Source organism: Sapajus apella, unplaced genomic scaffold, assembly GCF_009761245.1.
Source record: "Sapajus apella isolate SASKATOON/1434 unplaced genomic scaffold, GSC_monkey_1.0 scaffold63, whole genome shotgun sequence".
In the NCBI taxonomy this organism is placed as follows: domain Eukaryota; kingdom Metazoa; phylum Chordata; class Mammalia; order Primates; family Cebidae; genus Sapajus; species Sapajus apella.
In genome coordinates, this window is record NW_022437003.1 from 6,649,070 (window position 1) to 6,670,105 (window position 21,036).

Sequence of the window (21,036 nt, forward strand, 5' to 3'; positions counted from 1 at the left end):
TCGCTAAACCTACCTGGCAGGAGACCTGCGTTCCTCCGCGCCGCTCCGGGCTTCTCAGTAGCCTCCCGCGCGCTCACCGCCAGTCCGGGCTGCTGGCACATGGGGCAAGAGGAGCTCTTTCATTCTCTCCGTCCTTCCTCCGTGCTCTGCGGCTGACAGCTTTACACTTTGCAAGATTGCAACAGGACTCGCGCTCCCAGACCGACGGGTCGGGAGGAGGAGGAGGCCCCGACCGCCTCCTGGCCTTGACTGGCAGCTGCGATGCCCGGGGACGCTGCAGCGTGGGGCACAGCGTGGGGCACAGTTCGCCAGCAGCAGCGGCGGCAGCAGCGCGTTTATTTATACAGGAAGCTCAGGCGCCGCACTTCCTACTTCCCATCTGGGTCATACTTCAGCTGCAGGTGATGGCCTCAACCCTATCCCAACCGGGGCGTGCTGCACCGGCTCTGCTACTTCTCAGGATCTCTCTCTTGTTCTCCTGGGACCGCTGCTGCAGGAATCCAGAGAAGGGGGTGCAGGCAGCTGGCCCTGGCGCCCTTCTCCTGCCCAGACAGGGACAGCTCACCTCTTGGCCTTCACCGCCTGCTACCTCTCTGTCTGTACATATCCTCACAGGCCACCCTTCTTTATTTTCTCACTCCTTCCCAGCTCTTTAAGTCCTGTTTTAGAGAAACACTTCCCATGAACATCTCACCAAAAAACAGCTTGTACCCGACTTGCCCTTTTGCATCTACTAATGAAATTAGAATGCAGGTAAATCCAATCAGGAATCATCTCATTTTACCTCATAAAATAAAGACATTTCTTGATGAAACAATGATTTCACTTGAAGTGCTTTGTAACTTAACTGGTTGTACCTTCAATTAAACAAAAAAATGTAACAAAATAATCCGGAAGCTGTGAGGTGTTATGAAGTGCTTCCTTGCTCCAAAACCATGGACATTTCATTTGTGTGGCATTCATAATGAATTGTGCATACCTACTCACTCCCCACAGCCCCCATAGATCACAATCACCTAAGTCTGCTGAACATTGCAACTTAGGAATGTCGCTCCGACACAGGAATCTGTGTTCATTCTGCAACCTCTTGCTGCTTCTGCAACCACTCTCAGGAATGTGCTTCCCAAAAGGAAGGGACTCCTAGGCCCTTTGTGGAAAGGATCTGTGCGTGCCAAGAGGCACCATTCCAAACAACACAAGCAATTACTGCTTCTCAGCCCTCTAAGTTGAAGAAAATCTCTAGGTCAAACCAAAGTGTGGAAGAAAACAGTGTATCTACATGTGCCATGCTAGGACAGGCAGGAGGACCAGCTCACTAGTGGAGGAGGAAGAGAAAAAGGACAGAGGCAATAAGATGATAAGAGAACCCACAGTAGAATATTTGAGCTTGAAAAGTCCTCCTAGCTATTTTAGCAAATAACCTGATTCTAAAGATAAGGAAACTGGGCTGGGCGCAGTGGCTCATGCCTGTAATCCCAGCACTTTGGGATGCCTAGGTCGGCAGATAACCTGAGGTTAGGAGTTTGAGACCAGCCTGGCCAACATGTGAAACCCTATCTCTACTAAAAATACAAAAAATTAGCCAGGCGTGGTGGCAGGCACCTATAATCCCAGCTACTCAGGAGGCTGAGGCAGGAGAATCGCCTGAATCTGGGAGGTGAAGGTTCCAGTGAGCCAAGATTGCACCATTGTATTCCAGCCTGGGCGATAAGATCAAAACTCTGTCTCAAAAAAAAAAAAAAGTAAAAAGAAAAAATAAGGGAACTGATGTCCAGGGAGATTCAAGAGATTGGCCCAAACCATACAGGGGCTTAGCTAGAATGAGACCTAAATCTGAGTTACATGAGGAAGGTAAATGTTAATGAAAACCATCCCAAAGGATGTCCAACCTTTAGATTTAGCAATGGCTTAGGTTGTCAGATAATCTATCGCAAGGAATTTTCTTGGTATAGTGACCATTTTTGGTGGACAGGAACTAGGAAAGGTAAAGCACCCTCTAAGAGGTTAGTTTATTCATTGGTGTTGATGCAAATCTTCTGAGCCTTAAACCAAAGTTCAATCCAGAGTCTACTTTTCCAATTACCATTCCTAAATTATAATTTCTTGTTAACAGGATAAGGGAAGAAGCTGCTGCCAATATGAATGAGAACGTAGGTTAAGTACTACACGTGTTGCCTGTTATCCCAAATATTTTGCACAACTGAGTAACATCACCACTGATTATTTTCAACCATGCAACTATGCATTTTTTAAAAATTGAGGTCAAAACTTAATAAGACTAAATAAATATGTCGAATGCTATAATATTATGTTAACAAACTCTCTCATATCTTCCTAAGTAGTCTACAGTGTGAATGAATATTCATTCTCTGGAGCATTTATTGATCTCCCAGACAAGCTGCTAGGTGCTACTAAGATAATGGTATTAGACATGGTATCCCTGTGCTCAAAGACCTCTCAGTCCAGGGAAGGAGTCAATTATCAGGGTGCTGACGGTTGTACCCAATGTGTGAGTGATCCGTTATGTGTGATATGATAGACTTAAGCATGATGTGGTATTGGGAGCACAGAGAAGAAGAATTTAACTAAAGGAAAGGAGTTGATGAAAGAATCAAGTCTTCTCTGAGAAGGTGATTATATTAATCTATTCTCACATTGCTATAAAGAAATAACTGAAACTAGGTAATGTATAAAGAAAAGAGGTTTAATTGGCTCATGGTTCTGCAGCTGCACAGGAAGCATGGCTGGGGAGCCCTCAGGGAGATTACAATCATAGTAGAAGGTGAAGGGGAAGCAGGCATGCATGTCTTACAGGCTGGAGCAGAAGTAAGGGTGGGGGGGAAATGCCACACACTTTTAAACAATTAGGCCTCCAAGAACTTACTGTCACAAAAAAACAGCACCAGGAGACGGTGCTAAACCATTACGATAACTCTGTCCTTATGGTCCAATTACCTCCCACCAGGCCCCACCTCCAACATCGGGGATCACAATTCAACATGAGATCTGGCTGGGGACACAGATCCAGACCGTATCAGTGATTTAAATCTGAGTCTTCAAGTAGCCCAATAGGGGTGGTGGAGAAGGGTAATCGGGCCAAGCAAACAGCCAAAACGAAGGCTTAGACATGAGACTCTAGGTGAAGCTTTTCATAATTCGAACAGAGCCGATACATCCAGAATAAACAAATGAGGGTCTGAGCTAACGCAGTTATGTAACAGACCTGAAGCAATGAAGTTATTTAATAGACCCGAAACAACTGCCTTGCAGGAAGGGAACCAATGGAGAGAGATTTCAGAAACAGAAGGGATGGAATTTGGTATCTGATTGGATATTATGTTAGTCCTTTCTCACAGTGTTATAAAGAAATACCTGAAACTGGGTAATTTATAAAGAAAAGAGATTTAATTGGCTCACAGTTCTGCAGGCTTTATAGGAAGCATAATGCTGGCATCTGCTTGGCCTCTCGGGAGGCCTGTCACATGGCCAACGTAGGTGCAAGAGAGTGAGTTGGAGGCGGTGCTACACACCTTTTTTTTTTTAAGACAGAGTCTTGCTTTGTCACGCAGGCTGGAGTGCAGTGGCGCAATGTCGGCTCACTGCCTCCCATGGTCAAGTGATTCTCCTGCCTCAGCCTCCTGAGTAGCTGGGACTACAGGTGTGTGTCTCCATTCCTGGCTATTTTTTTGTATTTTTGGTAGAGATGGGGTTTCACTGTGTTAGCCAGGATGGTCTTGATCTCTTGACCTCGTGATCTGCCTGCCTCATCCTCCCAAAGTGCTGGGATTACAGGCATGAGCCACCGCACCCAGCTGCTACACACCTTTAAATGACCAGATCTCACAAGAACACACTCACTATCCCCAGGACAGTACCTAGAGGGATGGTGCTAAACCATTCATTAGAAATGTGCCCCCATGATGTGATCACTCCCTACCAGGCCCCACCTCCAACAATGAGGATTACATTTCAATATGAGATTGGAGCGGGGGGACACACATCCAAACTCTATCAGATGTAGGGGGATATGAGAGAAAAATCGCTCTAAATGCTGGCACTATTAAGAGAGGGAATAAAAGGGAAGTGGTGGTAAGGAAACCACGATAATTCAAATAAAAGCCTATAGAATCTGAGGTGCCTCTGGGGCATACTGGAAGAACTGACTAGTAGGCTATCAACAGAGAGAGATCTAGGGTGGAGAGTCATTTGGGAATTGCCGTCATTTAGGCAGTGCCCATAGATGAGATTACCCAAAGCTAAGACAACCCACATGCTATAGAGGGAAGCTGAGGCTTTGGATCTAGGCAAACTCCACCACCCACTCATTATTATGTAACCTTAAAGACGTTATTTAAGAGACCCAAAACTCAGTTTTCTCATCTATGAAATAGGAATGACGACATTCATCTCACAGGCTATTGTGAGGGCAAAAGAGGTTTTTTAAGTAGCTACTGTAGTGCCTGATACATGGAAATGCCTGATGGGCCGGGGGTGGTGGTTGTGGTGGAGGCAGTGACTGCAGCTCCTGGAACTGTGCACTGTGCAACCTGCTCAGCTGTATACCATGGCCCTGGCCGGATACACAGTAGGAACTCAGTCAGTGTTATCTACCTAAGAAAGGGAAAGGGGAAGGGAAAGAAAGGGTTAAAAAAGAGACACCCCCCGCACCAAAGAACATCAGTATTAAAGCGTAGGTAAAAGGGGAGCCCTCAAATAAGCCTAAGAAAAATTGCTTCTTTTATACTACAAAAATAAAGGTAGGCCAGGAGCAGTGGCTCACACCTGTAATCCTAGCACTTTGGGAGGATCACTTGAGCCCAGGTGTTCAAGGTCAACCTGAGCACCTGTGATAGTGAAACCCTGTCTCTACAAACAATAATAAATAAATTAACCAGACATGGTGGCACACACCTGTAGTCCCAGCTACCCAGGAGGCTGAGGCAGGAGGATCACTTGAGCCCAGGAGGTTGAGGCTGCTGTGAGTCATAATCATACCACTGCACTCCAGCCTAAGTAAGAGCAAGAGCCTGTCTCAAATAAATAAATAAATTTTTTAAAATAAATAAATAAATGTAACATTTGATATTTCAAACTGAGATGTAAAATCCAGACACTACAGTCTATAAAAATATTTTTTAACTTTCTGAGCAATGACACGTTATAAATTGTTCACCAGAGATTGCAATCATGTTGACCTTCATCATAACAGGGAATTATTTCCTAATCTGAATTCCAGAACTTTGTTTAAAAAAGCATACAAACTTTTAACATTAATAGTAAGCCATCCAAATTGTATCAATTGCTGGCCAGGCAAGGTGGCTCACGCCTGTAATCCTAGCACTTTGGGAGGCCAAGTTGGGTGGATCACTTGAGGTCAGGAGTTCAAGACCAGCCTGGCCAACATGTTGAAACCCCATCTCTACTACAAATACAAAAATTAGCTAGGCATGGTGGTACATGGTGGTAATTTCAGCTACTCAGGAGGCTGAGGCAGGAGAATTGTATGAGCCCAGGAAGTGGAGGTTGCAGTGAGTCGAGATCATATACCACTGCCCTCCAGCCTGGGCAACAGAGTGAGATTGTCTCAAAAAAAAAAAAAAATTGTATTAACTGGTAATATACCTAAAGTCATATAAAAGCCAAACAAAATAAACCAAAAACATACTTAAGGTTTTCCCTGCATGTGTAGCCAAAAAATAAATATAATTACCAGATTCTATGTATGTATAAGATACTGAAGTAATATATATCATACTGCATAATATGTAATATATAATAGGTATATATTATAAAATGTATTACACCCCTACATAACAACAGAATCAACAAGTAGAATTTCTTCTTTGGAAAATTATTCTCTTTAATTAATAAAGATCTAGAGTTGTTCTTGATATTACCCTTCTATTCCACCTTAGTACCTATGTAAGAAACACAAATTTTAGACTTTATGACTTCATTACATCCTGTGGTTAAAACATCATTTTTTTAAATGGTTTGTTCAGTCTCAATAAATCAGATGTCAGAATCCAAGTATTGGGAAATCAGCTTCTGCAATAGATGCAAATCTCTCTCCACAGGGACAGATATAAGGCAAAGGTCGTGGTGCTCTGCCACTGACAGTTTGGTCATTTCTCATTTCCAAACATCTACAATTTCATTTGCATTTTTCTATTGTATCTAATGGGGCGGACTGTTTTCTTTCAGCATTTGTTGAGTGTTTTGCATATAGAACTAAGAGTAAGACAATACAAAATAAGACTAAGAATAGTACAAAATAATATGATAAGAACTATGCCAGAGATATATTCAGGGTAGCATGACAGTCAAAGAACAGAAATCAAACTATATAGAAAGTGAAACTGTGACCAGAGGACATCGTCCAGTGACATACACACATACAGGACATACATCCAGTCGTGTAGCATGATAACATAAGTTTCACAAAATTTGAGACATGTCAACTTGGTTCTATGTCCTACTTAACAAGTAGCATCTCAACCCCTTACAGAGCAAGTCAAAACCAACTGGGATCCAACAAGAACAAACAGAATCATCTCCAACTGCCATTGCCATTATTAGTCAGGAGAGCCCATCATGACTCAGGATAGAGAGCTGAATGAGACAGCAAGACTCCACAGGATTCCGTCATCTAGGACTCTCATATCCTATATAACACCACCAGCAAGCTGGGGTTAAGGACCAATGAGAACACGGAGGTTGGCACCTCACTTTCTCCAGGAAAAAAAAAAATGGCTCTGCACTAGCCCGGAATTAAAATTCTCCACTAGAGAGTCAGATGAAATTGTCTTGATAATCCTTATGTTTGTAAGTTTTATAGTAATCCTACTATTACCGTCACTTCCAAATTCCTGCATAAGACAATCAATTTTGGAAAAAAATCCCCAGTGTTCCCATAGTCATTACCACAGCCAATGCATTAACTAGTTTACAGGAAATGAAGTACTTGGTACTGTGCATCTGCATCCAACATTAATACAGGGGACTGCCCTGAATTAAGATTCAAATTATTTCTTGGCCTCACAGATGGGGAATTCAATTCTTGGAATTCAGACTCCACCCTACAGAGACCAAATTACTCACAGATAGGAATATTATAGATGTTAATTTTCCAGCACGACTTTATTTTGAAAGCACCTTAAAAATTTGTTTTCTCTATGACAGAAGTGTCATGCCCTTCTTTTTCCCACCTTCTCCTTTCCCCTGTCTCCTCCCTCTTCCTGCAAAATAGTGAATCACCAAGTCCCCAGTGAAACCAGGAACCAGACAGAGTTAACAAACACTACCATCTGCAACAGATCAAAGAAACAAAAGTGAAGGCATGGAAACCAGGGACGGATGGAGTACGGAGAGGAGCAGAGAACCGCTGCATGGGGAGATAAATGCAGGTGTATATTTTAGAAATGTCTTAAGCAGAATCACAGAAGAAGAGGGGAGGGACCCTGTCCTGGATCCTACAAGAGAAATATCCACTATGCTGGCAAAGTCTATTTCCCTTCTACAGTTACCACTGGGCACCTGCGGCCCTCCATATCCTCTTCAGAATGTGTCTTAAGAGGATTGGCTGTTGATTCAATACATCTCCCTATAGCGCATGCTACAGGACAGCCCTCAAGAAACATCTCATGCCCTCCCTATTCATGTTCTCGTCCAATGAGAGGAGTTCTTTAAAAAAAAAAAAAAAAAAGCAGCAGCAGCAGCAGCATTCGTGGTCCTAACAGGGTGCAGCAACAACCACAGACTCTGGGTGCCACCACGTTTACATCTCCAACAAAATGGAACCTCGGAGAGGTCCTTCTTACACATCAGCAGTCCTAAAATAGATCCTGCTCATTCCCCTGGACAGGAGTCACATTCAGATTAAACACATGACCATGGGTTTGAGTAAGCAATTGTCACGGTCATGTGATGTGTCTTTGCAAAGAGCCTTTTTCTAGGATCAAGAAAGTAACTTTTAAACACTTATGATGCCTGATCAACAAAACTATGCTAATCTCATGAAAGTCACCATGTCCCTAGATGCAAGGAATTATCTCGGAAGGCCAATAGTGAAGAAAGCACCTTCTTGCCCAGCGTCCTCTCCATGCCATGCAGTCTTTTCCTCCCTCCTCTGACCCAGCTTCCTGTATTCCTCTTCTGTGGCACTTACCAAGCACTCTCATTGTTCACATGCCCATCTCCTTCAGCAGTCCTGCAAGAAGAGTATCATAATATATTTTTTTCACTTTCTATTCACATCAGCTCCTCACTCACCTCTGTACCTAGGGGATCTTCTAACCATTCGCCTTTTTCTCTGTGCTCTTTCATCAGACTATGTATGGTGTACACACACACACACACACACACACACACACACACACACACACACCCTATCTTAGCTCTGTGAATCATCTGTTTATTCCCTTTGTCCATTTTGCTTTAGAATAGCTAATATTTTTTCCTGTCAATTTATAAGAGCTCTTTGTAAATTATAGTTAATGCACTTCTCCTCCAGTATATTTTACAAGTACTTTTTCCAGACATAGCTGATGTCTGTTGATTTAACATTACTGCTGCCACACAATCGGTTTTCACTGCATATATCTGATATGTATTCCTTCTGAGGTTTCCATTCTTTAAAAGGCTTCCCAAGCTTTAGCTTGTACATGTGCTTTCCTGGATTTTCCTGTGAAAGGGTTGTTTTTTAAATTTGTTTTTCATCCATTAGGGAATTAACTTTATATCATTTATGATGAGTCCTGTTGTATTTTAACCAAATAGAGAACTACCTATGCCAGAATAATTTGTTAACTCATGATTTTTCCACTGAATTGGACTACAATGTATAACACGTATTATCTGTATTCTGATTTATCTATTCTGAAGCATCTATTTTTGAAGCTATTCTGTTCTAATGTTTGTGTATTGCTAGGCCAATACTATCTTGACTATAGTAACTTTATTTTATATATATATATATATATATATATATTGTTTTTTGAGATAGAGTTTTGCTCCTACTGCCCAGGCTGGAATGCAATGGCACAATCTCAGCTCAACGCAACCTCCACCTCCTGGGTTCAAGCGATTCTCCTGTCTCAGCCTCCCAAGTAGCTGGGATTACAGATATGCGCCACCAAGTCCAGCTAATTTTGTATTTTTAGTAGAGATGGGGTTTCTCCATGTTGATCAGGCTGGTCTTGAACTCCCAACCTCAGATGATCTGCCGGCCCCAGCCTCCCAAAGTGCTGGGATTACAGGCATGAACTACCATGCCTGACCAACTTTATAGTAATCTTATTTTTCATACTTTTCTTGAAAAGGGCATTTGACAATATAAAGCTTTATAGTCATTTTACATAATTTTGAAAACTAAGTTGCTATTCTATTCTGAATTGCAAGAACTTTATATAATATGCATATTTTTGCAGTTTTATCATATCATTTAAGGGAACACATATCCCCATTTCTTAGTGTTCATTGGTAAAATAGAAGATTTCAGTTCATACATTTATCTTGCATCCAGCCATTTTCCCAAATATTTTACTAATTATACTAGAGTGGCTTTCTATATTTAGTCTCATGTTGGGTGATGTGTGCACAATCATATCAGCAGCAACAAAAAAAAGATGTTTTTATTTTTTATTTTCCAGTAAATATATCAACAACACAAATTCCTATCTTGTTGGCGTTTATTAGAACACAAAAGGTAATGATAAATTTAAAAAACTGATCACAGGCTTTTCTATCTAGATTCTTATGTAATTGGTTTTAGTATTTCATCATTTGTAATGAAGCATCCTAGTTTGTTCTCAGTCTTTATTATAGTTAAGTATATTCCTTCTATTCCTCCTTAAGAGTTTTCTTAGGAATAGTACTAACTTTATCAGATGGCTTTCAGTGACTATTGATATAATCATATGTCACTCATCTTTTATAGTTTTTATATAATAGACTAAGTGGCTGGATTTTCTGATATGAAACCAAATTCATATTCCTGGAATAATACCTTCTTAATCACATTATATTATCCTATACTGGTATTCAAAATATGCTGGCTTCATAAAGTGAACTGGAGGAACACTATTTTTTTTCTATGTTCTGGGAGAGGTTAAATAACATTGTCATTATCTCACTTTTAAAGACAGAATGACCATAAATTTCTCATTCAAACCAGGACACTTTAACAATGAAAGAAGATGCTAATAAATAATGGAAATGATAAAAAGTTTTAAATATACAAAGAGATGGGGTCTCATTCTGTTGCCCAGTATGAAGTACTGTGGTGTAATTATAGCTCACTGCAGCCTTGAACTCCTGCCCTTGAACAATCCTTCAGACTTGGCCTCCCAAGTAGCTAGGACTACAGGCACATGCCACTATGCCCAGCTAATTTTTTAAATTTTTTGTAGAGATGGGGTCTCACTATATTACCCAGGCTGGTCTCAAGCAATACTCCCACTTCAACCTCCCAAAGCACTGGGATTACAGGCATGAGCCACCACACCCAATCTAAAACATTTTTAATACTGATTAATGTTCATATTAAAAATGTAGCAAGGGGCCAGGTGTGGTGGACACAATGAAAGGGATTTCTTCACTGAGAGGAAATCTAGGTTGGACGGCCTGCCTTTATAGTGTATTCCAATTGTTTCCTTGTCCTCGATTTGAACCTGAAGCCTGTCGGTGTTGCTTATGCTCTGTTTTTGTCCCACTATGGCACTTAGGGCTCAACAATTTCATGCCTTGGGAGAGCAGCCTAGGGTTCCCACCAGACAGTCCAGAAATGACCACAACGGACGCACGTGTGAATCCTGCTCATGGCCCCTCTGCCGATGTGAAGTGCACACCATTTCTTAATTTCCTCATTAATATGGATGGGCTACTGCTCTTTATCCTCCACGGCTCTCCTGCTTCATTTATAATGACTTTATGTTAGCCAAAATAAATGTTTTTCTACTTCTGTTCTTACAGCAAAAGTAAAAGCTAGAACATCGAATCTTTGCTGGACTGAATATTTAAATACATTTGTTGCTGTAGTTGGCCTCAGTGGACTCTATCATAGAGTGCAACTTATGTCACTGATTTTGAAACATCTCTATGGTCAGTGAAAAGAGCAAGCATTACCAAGATCCAAATAGCCAGTTCCAGTAATATCCCTGAGTATGAGTCATATGTCTGATTGGTTGATTTACAATAAATCTCCCCGACATGTATCTTGATTTAAAAAAAAAATTCCAGACCAGGCATGGTGGCTCACACCTGAAATCCCATCTCTTTGGGAGGCCAAAGCGGGAGAATTGCTTGAGTCCATGAGTTCAATGCCAGCCTGGGTAACATAGTAAGATCTTGTCACTATAGAAAAAAAAATCCTTTTCTGCTAATGGAGCAAACCACATTAACAGCTATTACTTCACTTTATATATATGCATAAGAAAACTTAAAATTGAAATGGGGAAAATCTATTTAGAAGAGTCATTTGATTCTAATGAAAAGTCATGCTTCACAGAATGAAATGAAATACCTCCTGCAGCCACACGTGTTAAATCATTGTCTTTGGGCAAAGTATGCTTAAAAACAATTATAACCTTTTGAAGTAGATATTGATGCAGCTTCAGTATATTTGTGAATTACACATTCATCATCAACATCCTTGAGAAACAGAGATCTGGCGCTTAATTTTTTTATTTAACTTTTACTTTTTTAGTTCATTTCCTGACAAAAGGGATTATTCCAAAATAAATGTTAAAACAATACTTACAGATTTACACCACACAAAAACGGCACAATCATACCAAGAGCATTTAGACTTCACATACTTCCAACTGACGTCACCAAGTCAGCCTGGCCACTTCTAGCTTTCTGCAGGTCCCTGTGGGGACCATGGCACAACTGACTGGTATACCAAGTAGCTCACAGCGGTAGCAGCATCAAGTACTTCTCCTACCACCATCTAGGCTGGAAAGAGTTGGCCGTCCTTAACCACTACGGTAGGAACATATTTCACTTTATCAGCCTGTGCTTGGCATGCTATTCTTTAAAGGGATGTGTAAGTTAATTTGCATTGAAAGAGGAATGGGGGGGCGGGTAGCAGGGTTACACACATCACCTTTCAAATTTAAACACAAGTAAAATTACACTTCACAACACGAGCACCTTAGACATCACTAGAAAAGACCACAGCAAAACCTGGTATACAAGGTGGAGAGCCACCGTCCCATCTTATTTTAATGCCTTGTTAAAACATAATTGCTTCCTTAAAAATAAGAAGCTCAGAGCAAATATCAAATGCAACACAAAGAGGCTGGGAATTCTACAGTAATTGATCTTTTTGAATCTTCTATTTGAATCAATTTTGGTCATTTGTATTTTGCTCATGAGTTACTCGTTTCTTCCATATTTTCATATTAGTTTCCATAGAGTTTTGCTCCGAGTGTACATGTATAATTCTTATAATTCTATCTTGCATGCATCTGTAATTGTGTTTCCTTGTTCCTAATCTTGTATACTTTTGCTCTTTTTTCCAGTATTTTGTCTTATTTAGCCTTCCTACATTTTTTCCCTATTCCATTAATTCTCACTTGTAATTTTATCAGCCCCTCTTCCTCCCTCGTGTGTGTGTTGTTTGGTTGGTTAAGGAGGGGTTTGAGGCAGTTAGGTGTTTTGCTGTCTTCTTCTTCATGAATAAGGAAGATAGTTAATGTTATAAGTTTTTTTCCAAGTGAAGTTTTAAGTATATGCTATGCCCTAAAGATTTGGGTTTAAAGTACACTTTTTTTATTGCTCTCCAAATAACCTTTTGCTTCTCTTTTATTTTCTCTTTGATCAAAGGTTTATCTGGGAGAGTGTTTTTTAATTTCCAAGTAGTTATTTTCTGGCCATATGTTTAGTATTGGTTTCTAATTTAACTGGATTGTGGTGAGGAAATGTAATCTATAAAATCTCTACTTTCATATTTGTCATAGTTTTACTTTATTTTGGCCAAATAGGTTAATAAGTCTATTTTTCTGGTAACTGGGGTTTGGAAAATTACACATATCCAAAGAAATGTTGCCTGAAAAGCCTCATGGTGATGTGACCAGGCAACCTGCCCTGGCCCCTAAACATTCAATCCCCGTAACAATTGGCCCCGTTTCATTGTCCCATCACAAAATGCATTCTAACTTGCAAATCTGGACCCATTATACCTCTAAGTAGAAAACAAGGCAATTAATTATTTTTAATAGTCAGATGATTATTTTTAATAGCCAGATGATTGTATCACCTTGGAATTTAATCAAAACAAACCAAAGGCATGCAATACTCCTGAGTTATGCCCAGCAATAACTTGGTTTAAGTTTTCATTTTCCAACCTGGCATCTCAACCCCTCCTCAGTATTAGTAACTCAGGCAAACCTGCTCCCACCCACAAATCCAGAAGAAAACCATCTGTCTCATATATCAGGAAGGCCTCAGCATGATTCACTGAACCCCTGAGGTGAAAGAGATCAGAACTAATTTTTTTTTTTTTTTCTCAGCTTGCTGTAATCTCCGCCTCCCAGGTTCAAGCAATTCTGCTGCCTCAGTCTCCTGAGGAGCTGGGATTACAGGTACCTGCCACCATGCCCAGCTAATTTTTTATATTTTTAGTAGAGACGGGGTTTCACCGTGTTAGCCAGGGTGGTCTCGATCACCTGACCTCAGTTGATCCACCCGCCTCAGACTCCCAAAGTGCTGGGATTACAGGCATGAGCCACTGTGCCCGGCCAGAACTATTTCAAATACAAGTAATTGTGGAAATATTTAGTCCCACTGAGGCTTGAAGATTCTGTACTCAGATCAGCCTTGGTGATATAGGACTCTTACAATGAACACACTTGAGAGCGGAAATCTTGTTTAAAATCACCAAGGAAATTCCAAACTTCTACAAAAGAATTAGTGGATACTTTAGCAAGGGTACACTTGGAGGCAGGATGTTATTTCTTCTGAAAGTTCATAATGATAAAGTGGAAGCTTCCTCAGTTTTCTGGGAGTTTGAGAAAAAAACAAATTATATTATTGAATACCTATTGTGTTACAGGCATGGCACTTGGCACTATGCATTCTACATACATTATTTCTTTTAAACTTTATAAAAGTAGTCATTATAAAAAATAAGCTTATCTACTTATAAACTGCTTGTAATTATCACATTTTTTAAGTGGTTAGTGACTGACACCACAGGAAAGTCTCACAGAGGCATAGTATTAACTATAAAGTTGTCCCAAAAAGGGGGACATTCACTGTTTTACCATTTTGGATTAAATTGAGACTCCAGTATTTTTGCTTCTAAGTCAGGAAGAATTACCTTAAAATATGTAAGGTTTCAGTTTGTGATTTCAACAAACATTTGCTTCCAACATAAACTGATATAACCACCCCACTTACTTTTTTATATATAGAGAGACAAGGATCTCATTATGTTGCCTAGTTTGGTTTCAAACTCCTGGCCTCAAGTGATCCTCCTGTCTTGACCTCCCAAAGTGCTGGGATTGCAGGTGTGGGCCACCATGCCCAGTCCATTTACTTTAAAGTATTTGTGACATTATTAATTAAATATTCAAACTCTTCTAATCAAACGAGCTCAAGAAATCTAATCCTATACCTGACTTTTATTTATAATATTTACCTAAGCACACAGAGGCAATTGTAACTACTAACCTAAATGATTTTTTAATTGGCACAAAGTTCAAATATACAACCTGCATTTTAGATTCATCTTCTTTTCATCCATTTTCACTTTGCATCTCAGTTTCAGCCATACTAAAACAAATCTAAGTATTCAAATTTCATATTCACAGATTCCTTGGTTCTCAATTTACCGAGGTCATTCTTCCATGCCTTTTTCACCTGACCAATAGCTCTTCATCACACACATACACACGTGTGCACACACACACAAACACACACAGTCACTCAAAATGTGTCTTTTCTGGGATCTCTCTCCTACCTACCTTTCCCCGCCATATGATTAGACTAGACACTCCCTTCTAGGCTTCCTTTCTTCCTTAATGCTCTTACTTTCATTGCTCCATTCAACAAACTTCTTTTTCTTTCTTTTTTTTTTTTTTTTTTTTGAGACGGAGTCTTGCTCTGTCACCCAGGCTGGAGTGCAGTGGTGCAATCTCTGCTCACTAAAACCTCCGCCTCCTGGGTTCATGCCATTCTCCTGCCTCGGCCTCCTGAGTAGCTGAGATTACAGGCACCTGCCACCACATCCGGCTAATTTTTTGTATTTTCAGTAGAGACAAGGGTTTCACTATGTTGGTCAGGCTAGTCTTGAATTCCTGATCTCATTATCCACCTGCCTCGGCCTCCCAAAGTGCTGGGATTATAGGTGTGAGCCAGCACGTCCGGCCCTCAACAAACATTTCTAAAGCTCTTATTATCTATAGGTTCTTTATTAGGTGCTGGGAATACAACGATAAATAAAACATAAGACTTCAAGTGGTGTCAAAAAAAGACAATTAGGCCTGTCAGCTGGTCAGAGTAGCACTGATTTTCAGGAAGGCACTCAGCAATTTGAGCCCAGCCCTGTAAGACCTGGAGAATTTAATGGGTAGAAATGAGGGAAGACAACGGAGAAAAGGAGGAAGAAGGGCCTTCTGGGCAAAAGGAATTATGTGAGTAAAGTCAGAGAGATGGAGAAGAGGTAAGCTTTGTTGATGGCAGAAAATAAGTTTCTCCATCCCAGGCATTTAATTAAAAATAAATAAATAAATAAACTAAAACTCAGGAGGCTAAGGAAGGAGGATTGCTTGAGGCCAGGAATTCAAGACCAGCTTGGGCAACAGAGTGAGACTCCTGCTTTTACGTATTTTAAAAAAAACTTAAAAACTACTTACTCAAAAACTTTTTCAATCTATAATAAAAGCAAGAGATAATGATGGAAAGTAAACCCTAATTTTATTTCTAATTGTTTATTAATTTCTGGTGCTTTCTTAAACCCAAAAAGGCTCATTAATGATATGTTAACAACACATAAATTTCTAATTTTATCAAAAGACAAAAGAAGTTTTTTTGTTTTTGTTTTTTTGAGACAGAGTTTCACTCTTGTTGCCCAGGCTGGAGTGCAATGGCACAATCTCAGCTCACTGCAACTTCTGCCTCCTGGGCTCAAGTGATTCTCCTGCCTCAGCCTCTGGAGTGGCTAGGATTACAGGCATGTGCTACCACACCTGACTAATTTTGTATTTTTGGTAGAGATATGGTTTCTTCATGTTGGTCAGGCTGGTCTCAAAAGTCTGACCTCAGGTGATCTGCCCCCCTCCGCCCCTAAAAGTGCTGGGATTATAGGCATGAGCCACCACACCTGGCCAAAAGAGGTACTTTATATTCCTCCGATAAGCACTGTGAATAAAGATAAGCAGTTCAATCATAACTAGTTCACCCTCACCTCCCCATGTAAGAGTGAGAACAAATCAAGACAAGTAAGAGAAACTTTGGTTCAAAGCTCCCAGCCCATTCTATCAGGATGAGAGGGGTCCTTGTCCAGTATCTGTCTTCCTTTCATAGGACCTAATGCATACATACAAGCTGAAGCTCTCATCCTCAATGGTTATGTTGAAAATAACTAATCTAAAATGTTATCCTCTTTTGATGGAAGTAATCCATGAACTGACCAACAGAGACAAAACTTTTGAGAGCAAACAATGTTACTACATAGGGTTACTTTAACTTAAAAATATTTTCCAATCTTTTCAACCTGCAATTTTTACACATAATTCTGCAGGACCTTGGACAATATATATGTTGCAGCACATACCTGAGGCTATGAAAATTGGAGCGAGATAAGGAAGCAGAAATCAGATACCATCATGCCCAAAAGAACGCTGTAAACTTGGATGGCCACCTGCCCAGTTCATGATTATCTCAGTTCAACAGTTCAGATGGCTTATGGTGTTCCTTTGATATTACATCAGTTTATGTCTCTTACCAGAAAGTGTGATGGAAATAAATACCCTCAAGTGAGCAGGATGAGCCATTGTGATCCACAGCATGCCCTGAATTAGACTATATTTTATATTGTAATCAAAAAATGAAATGAAATCACAGGTCAACATCATCACCCCTCTCCCGCAAGGATTGAATAAAATACAGTCATCAAATATACTTGGTTTAGAATAAGCAAAATCTTTAAGTGGATTAATTACTCCTTGCTCATTATGAACTATTTTGTTATACAGGAAGCATAGTTCTAATCTCTGAAAATTAAACAAAATTGCATTAGTTCATTCTCATGCTGCTAATAAAGACATGCCCAAGACTGGGCAATTTATAAAGGAAAGAGGTTTAATGGACTGACAGTTCCACATAGCTGGGGAGGCCTCACAATCATGGCAGAAGGCAAAGGAGAAGCAAAGGCACATCTTACATAGTAGCAGGCAAGAGAGCTTGGGCAAGGGAACTCCCATTTATAAAACCATCACATCTCGTGAGATTTACTCACTACCATGAGAACACTATGGGGAAAACCACCTCCATCATTCACCTATCTCCACCTGGCCCTGCCTTTAATATGTGGGATTATTACAATTCAAGGTGAGATTTGGGTGGGGACACAGCCAAACCATATCAAAAATCTATGTTGACTTTATGGTGCTATGGTCTAGGCACTTCTTGGACAGCATGTCTCACTTGCTGATGAAACTCCTGTGCAAGAAGATTGAGAAGTGGAACCTCAAATTGCAGCAGTGGAACCTGAAGTTGCAGGGGGCCTCAAATCTGACCCTATCAGAAATTCAAAATGGAGATGTGTCTGAAGAAACACTGGGAGCTGGAAAGGTTAAAAAATCAAAACATTCTATGAATGTGGGCTTCTCAGAAGCTCAAAATGGAGACCTATCTCATGAAGCAGGGGAAAATATAAAAGTTAAAAATATCCCCAGAAATCTATTGCATTAACCAATGGAGAAGGAGCAATGCAGTCTCCAGATTCAGAATCAAAAGAGAAATATGCCGAATGATGCTGGGCCTGATACAAAAAAAGCAAAAACTGAAAACAAAGGGGATTCTGAATAAGAAAGTACCAAGACTCCTAAAGAAACAGAAAATAATGTGTAGATGCCAGATAATGAGGGAGATGACAGTGAGGTGCCCAGCCTGCCCCTGAAACTGACAGGAGCTTTTGAGGATAATTCATTTGCTTCTCTATGCCATCTTGTCAGTGAAAACACTCTGAAGGCAATAAAATAAATGGGTTTTACAAACATTACTGAAATTCAGCATAAAACTATCAGACCACTCTGGAAGGCAGGGATCTTCCAGCAGCTGCAAAAACAGGCAGTGGTAAAACCCTGGCTTTTCTCACCCCTGCAGTTGAACACATTGTTACATTAAAGTTCATGCCCAGGAACGGAAGGGGAGTCCTTATTCTCTCACCTAGTAGAGAATTAGCCACGCCCAGTTCACGATTATCTCCTTTTTCTCTGAAAAAGGAGCCATTGTACATTGCTGTTGATGATGATAAAGCTAATGCAACAGTGGATGGTCTTGAGCAGGGACATGTTGTTCGTCCCTCTGAAAAGAGATTCCTTCTCTTCTTTACATTCCTTGAGAAGAACTGAAAGAAGGTGCTCATGGTCTTTTCATCTTGTATGTCCGTGAACTACCACTGTGAGTTGCTGAACTACATTGATTTGCCTGTCTTGGCCAGTCATGAAAAGCAAAAGCAAAATAAGCGTACAGCCACATTCTTCCAGTTCTGCAACGCAGATTCAGGAACACTATTATATACAGATGTGGCAGCAGGAGGACTGGACATTCCTGAAGTTGACTGGATTATTCAGTATGATGACCCTAAGGAATATAGGCATCTTGTGGGTAGAACAGCCAGAGGTCTAAATGGGAGAGGGCACACCCTGCTCATTTTGCACCCAAAAGAATTAGATTTTCTTCACTATTTGAAACAATCCAACGTTCCATTAAGTGAATTTGACTGTTTCTGGTCTAAAATTTCTGACACTCAGCCTCAGCTTGAGAAATTGATTGAAAAAACTACTTTCTTAATAAGTCAGCCCAGGAAGCGTTTAAGTCATACATACGAGCCTATGATTCCCATTCTCTGAAACAGATCTTTAATGTCAGTAACTTAAATTTGCCTCAAGTTATTCTGTCATTCAGTTTCAAGGTGGCTCCCTTTGTTGATCTGAACATCAACAGCAATGAAAGCAAGAAGAAAAAGCGAGGAGGCAGTGGTAGATTTGGCTACAAGAAAACCAAGAAAGTTGAGAAGTCCAAAATCTTTAAACACTTTAGCAAGAAATCATCTGACAGCAGGCAGTTCTCCCACTGAAGACATGCCTTTCTTTCATCTTGAATAACTTTGTCCTAAAATGAATTTTTTCCCCTTGATTTAACAGATTTTTTGTAGCTTTTAGAATTTGGACTTATCTAACAAGAATTTAAATTGACTTGGGTTGCAAGCACTGAGCACTGTTACTTCTATCAAGTCTCTTTTTTATTTTGGGGATGTAAAACAGGCTTTAATTTTCTTGGTTCCCCAAGGGCAGGGCAAGGAATATCTGGTCTTATTGTGATTATATTTTTTAATTTTAAATATCCCTCCCTCATACATACAAATATATGTTACTGTTTTAATATAATTCTTTTTGTACATTTAAAAATATCTATGTTAATACAGCAGTTATCTAAGTACTTTCATAAATATCATCTCATTTAATACTTACAACAACCCTTCAGGTGAGGTTTTATTATTCCCATTTTACAAATGAGAGAACTGAGCATTGAAAGATAAACTGACTTTCCTGAGGTCACACAGTTACTGGCACAATGTGCACTAGAACCCAATGACCAAGTCAAGCGAATTTCAACTGGAGCAAGCTTGTCCAGCCCGCAGCCCTGTGACCCAAGATGGCTTTGAATGCGGCCTAATACAAATGTGTAAACTTTCTTAAAACATTAAACAATTTTTTTGCGATTTTTTAAGCTCATCAATTCTTATTAATGTTAGTGTATTTTATGTGTGGCCCTTCTTCTTCCAATGTGGCCCAGAAAAGCCAAAAGATTGGACACCCTTGAAGTAGAGCACCCTTGCTTCCCAAATAAAGTTATAGGTAAAATCAAGCTCCCCTTTTTTCTCATGTCAGGATCTTTTTTGGAAAGAGATCAAAAGAACGTTAGCAAAACCTTTAGTTCTATTTTTAAATGCCTACTTAGGGCAAAAGGCTAGGTGTTCTGCCAAAACAAATTAGATAATATTCTGATATTAGCATATTCTCAATCTTGACCAAGAAGAAAAATACCCAACATAATATATGCTGAGAAGAGAGTCCAACAACTCCGAGTACACTGAATTCTCAGCCTTGGCCTTCTGCAAGAAGGAAGAGGCAAGTTTCCCATATAAGAGAACAGTCAAAGAGTATGACTCAAGGACTATTTCAGTACAAGATCTTATTTCAACCCTGTTGTCCATCTGTTTGCTGAGAATGTAAGTTGTCTAGTTCCAACTCAGAAAAGAGGATGAAATCATCTGCTGAAGCCACATAAACAGGAGCCCCACGAAGCCACACTGTGATGACACTACCTAGCCATTTAATGAGAGGCCAGTGTATACCTTCCCATTATCTGGCTGCATTCTGTGCAGTCATGGCATCTCATCCCAGGAAGGCAAGTTCAGGGACCCAGCTAAACAAATGACAAATGCTGTAAGATTTATTCTCTATTTACTGCGGGCTAATGGAGGGGAAAGATAGGCCCAGTGCAGTGGCTCACACCTGTAATCCTAGCACTTTGGGAGGCCAAGGCGGGAAAATCGCTTGAGCCCATAAGTTCAAGAGCAGCCTGGCCAACATAGGGAGACCTTGTTTCTACAAATAATCAAAATATTAGCTGGGTGTGGCAGCATGCATCTGTGGTTCCAGTTACTTGGGAGGTTGAAGAGAAAAGATCGCTTAAGCCCAGAAGGTTGAGGCTGCAGTGAGCCATGATCACACCGCTGCACTCCAGACTGGGTAACAGAGCAAGACCCTGTCTCAAAACAAACAAACCAACAAATAAATA

The 21,036-nt window shown here is 40.3% G+C and overlaps 1 protein-coding gene and 1 pseudogene across 13 annotated transcripts in view; one reads left to right on the forward strand and one right to left on the reverse strand.

Annotated features, from left to right (window-relative positions):
* The window catches only part of RNF144B (ring finger protein 144B), a 193,942-nt gene that overhangs the window by 89,702 nt on the left and 83,204 nt on the right, over nucleotides 1–21,036 (reverse strand). For 3 of the 12 annotated variants that reach the window (XR_004259689.1, XM_032247736.1, XM_032247735.1), the window contains exons 1-2: nucleotides 4,912–4,952; nucleotides 4,461–4,611 (exon numbers count right to left, since the gene is read on the reverse strand). The exons of 1 other annotated variant lie outside the window; for it this stretch is intronic. Coding sequence is in view for 6 of the 11 variants with exons in the window: in XM_032247736.1 (XP_032103627.1) it covers nucleotides 4,461–4,469 (9 nt within the window). In the remaining 5 variants the exon portion in view is untranslated. Of the gene's footprint in view, nucleotides 1–13; nucleotides 334–4,460; nucleotides 4,657–4,911; nucleotides 4,953–8,167; nucleotides 8,210–21,036 lie in introns of those variants that run through there. 8 more of the 12 variants (XM_032247741.1, XM_032247739.1, XM_032247744.1 and 5 more) reach the window with 6 other exon arrangements.
* LOC116529799 lies at nucleotides 17,612–19,640 on the forward strand (annotated as a pseudogene). Its single transcript, XR_004259673.1, has one exon. The product of XR_004259673.1 is annotated as an ATP-dependent RNA helicase DDX18 pseudogene (transcript).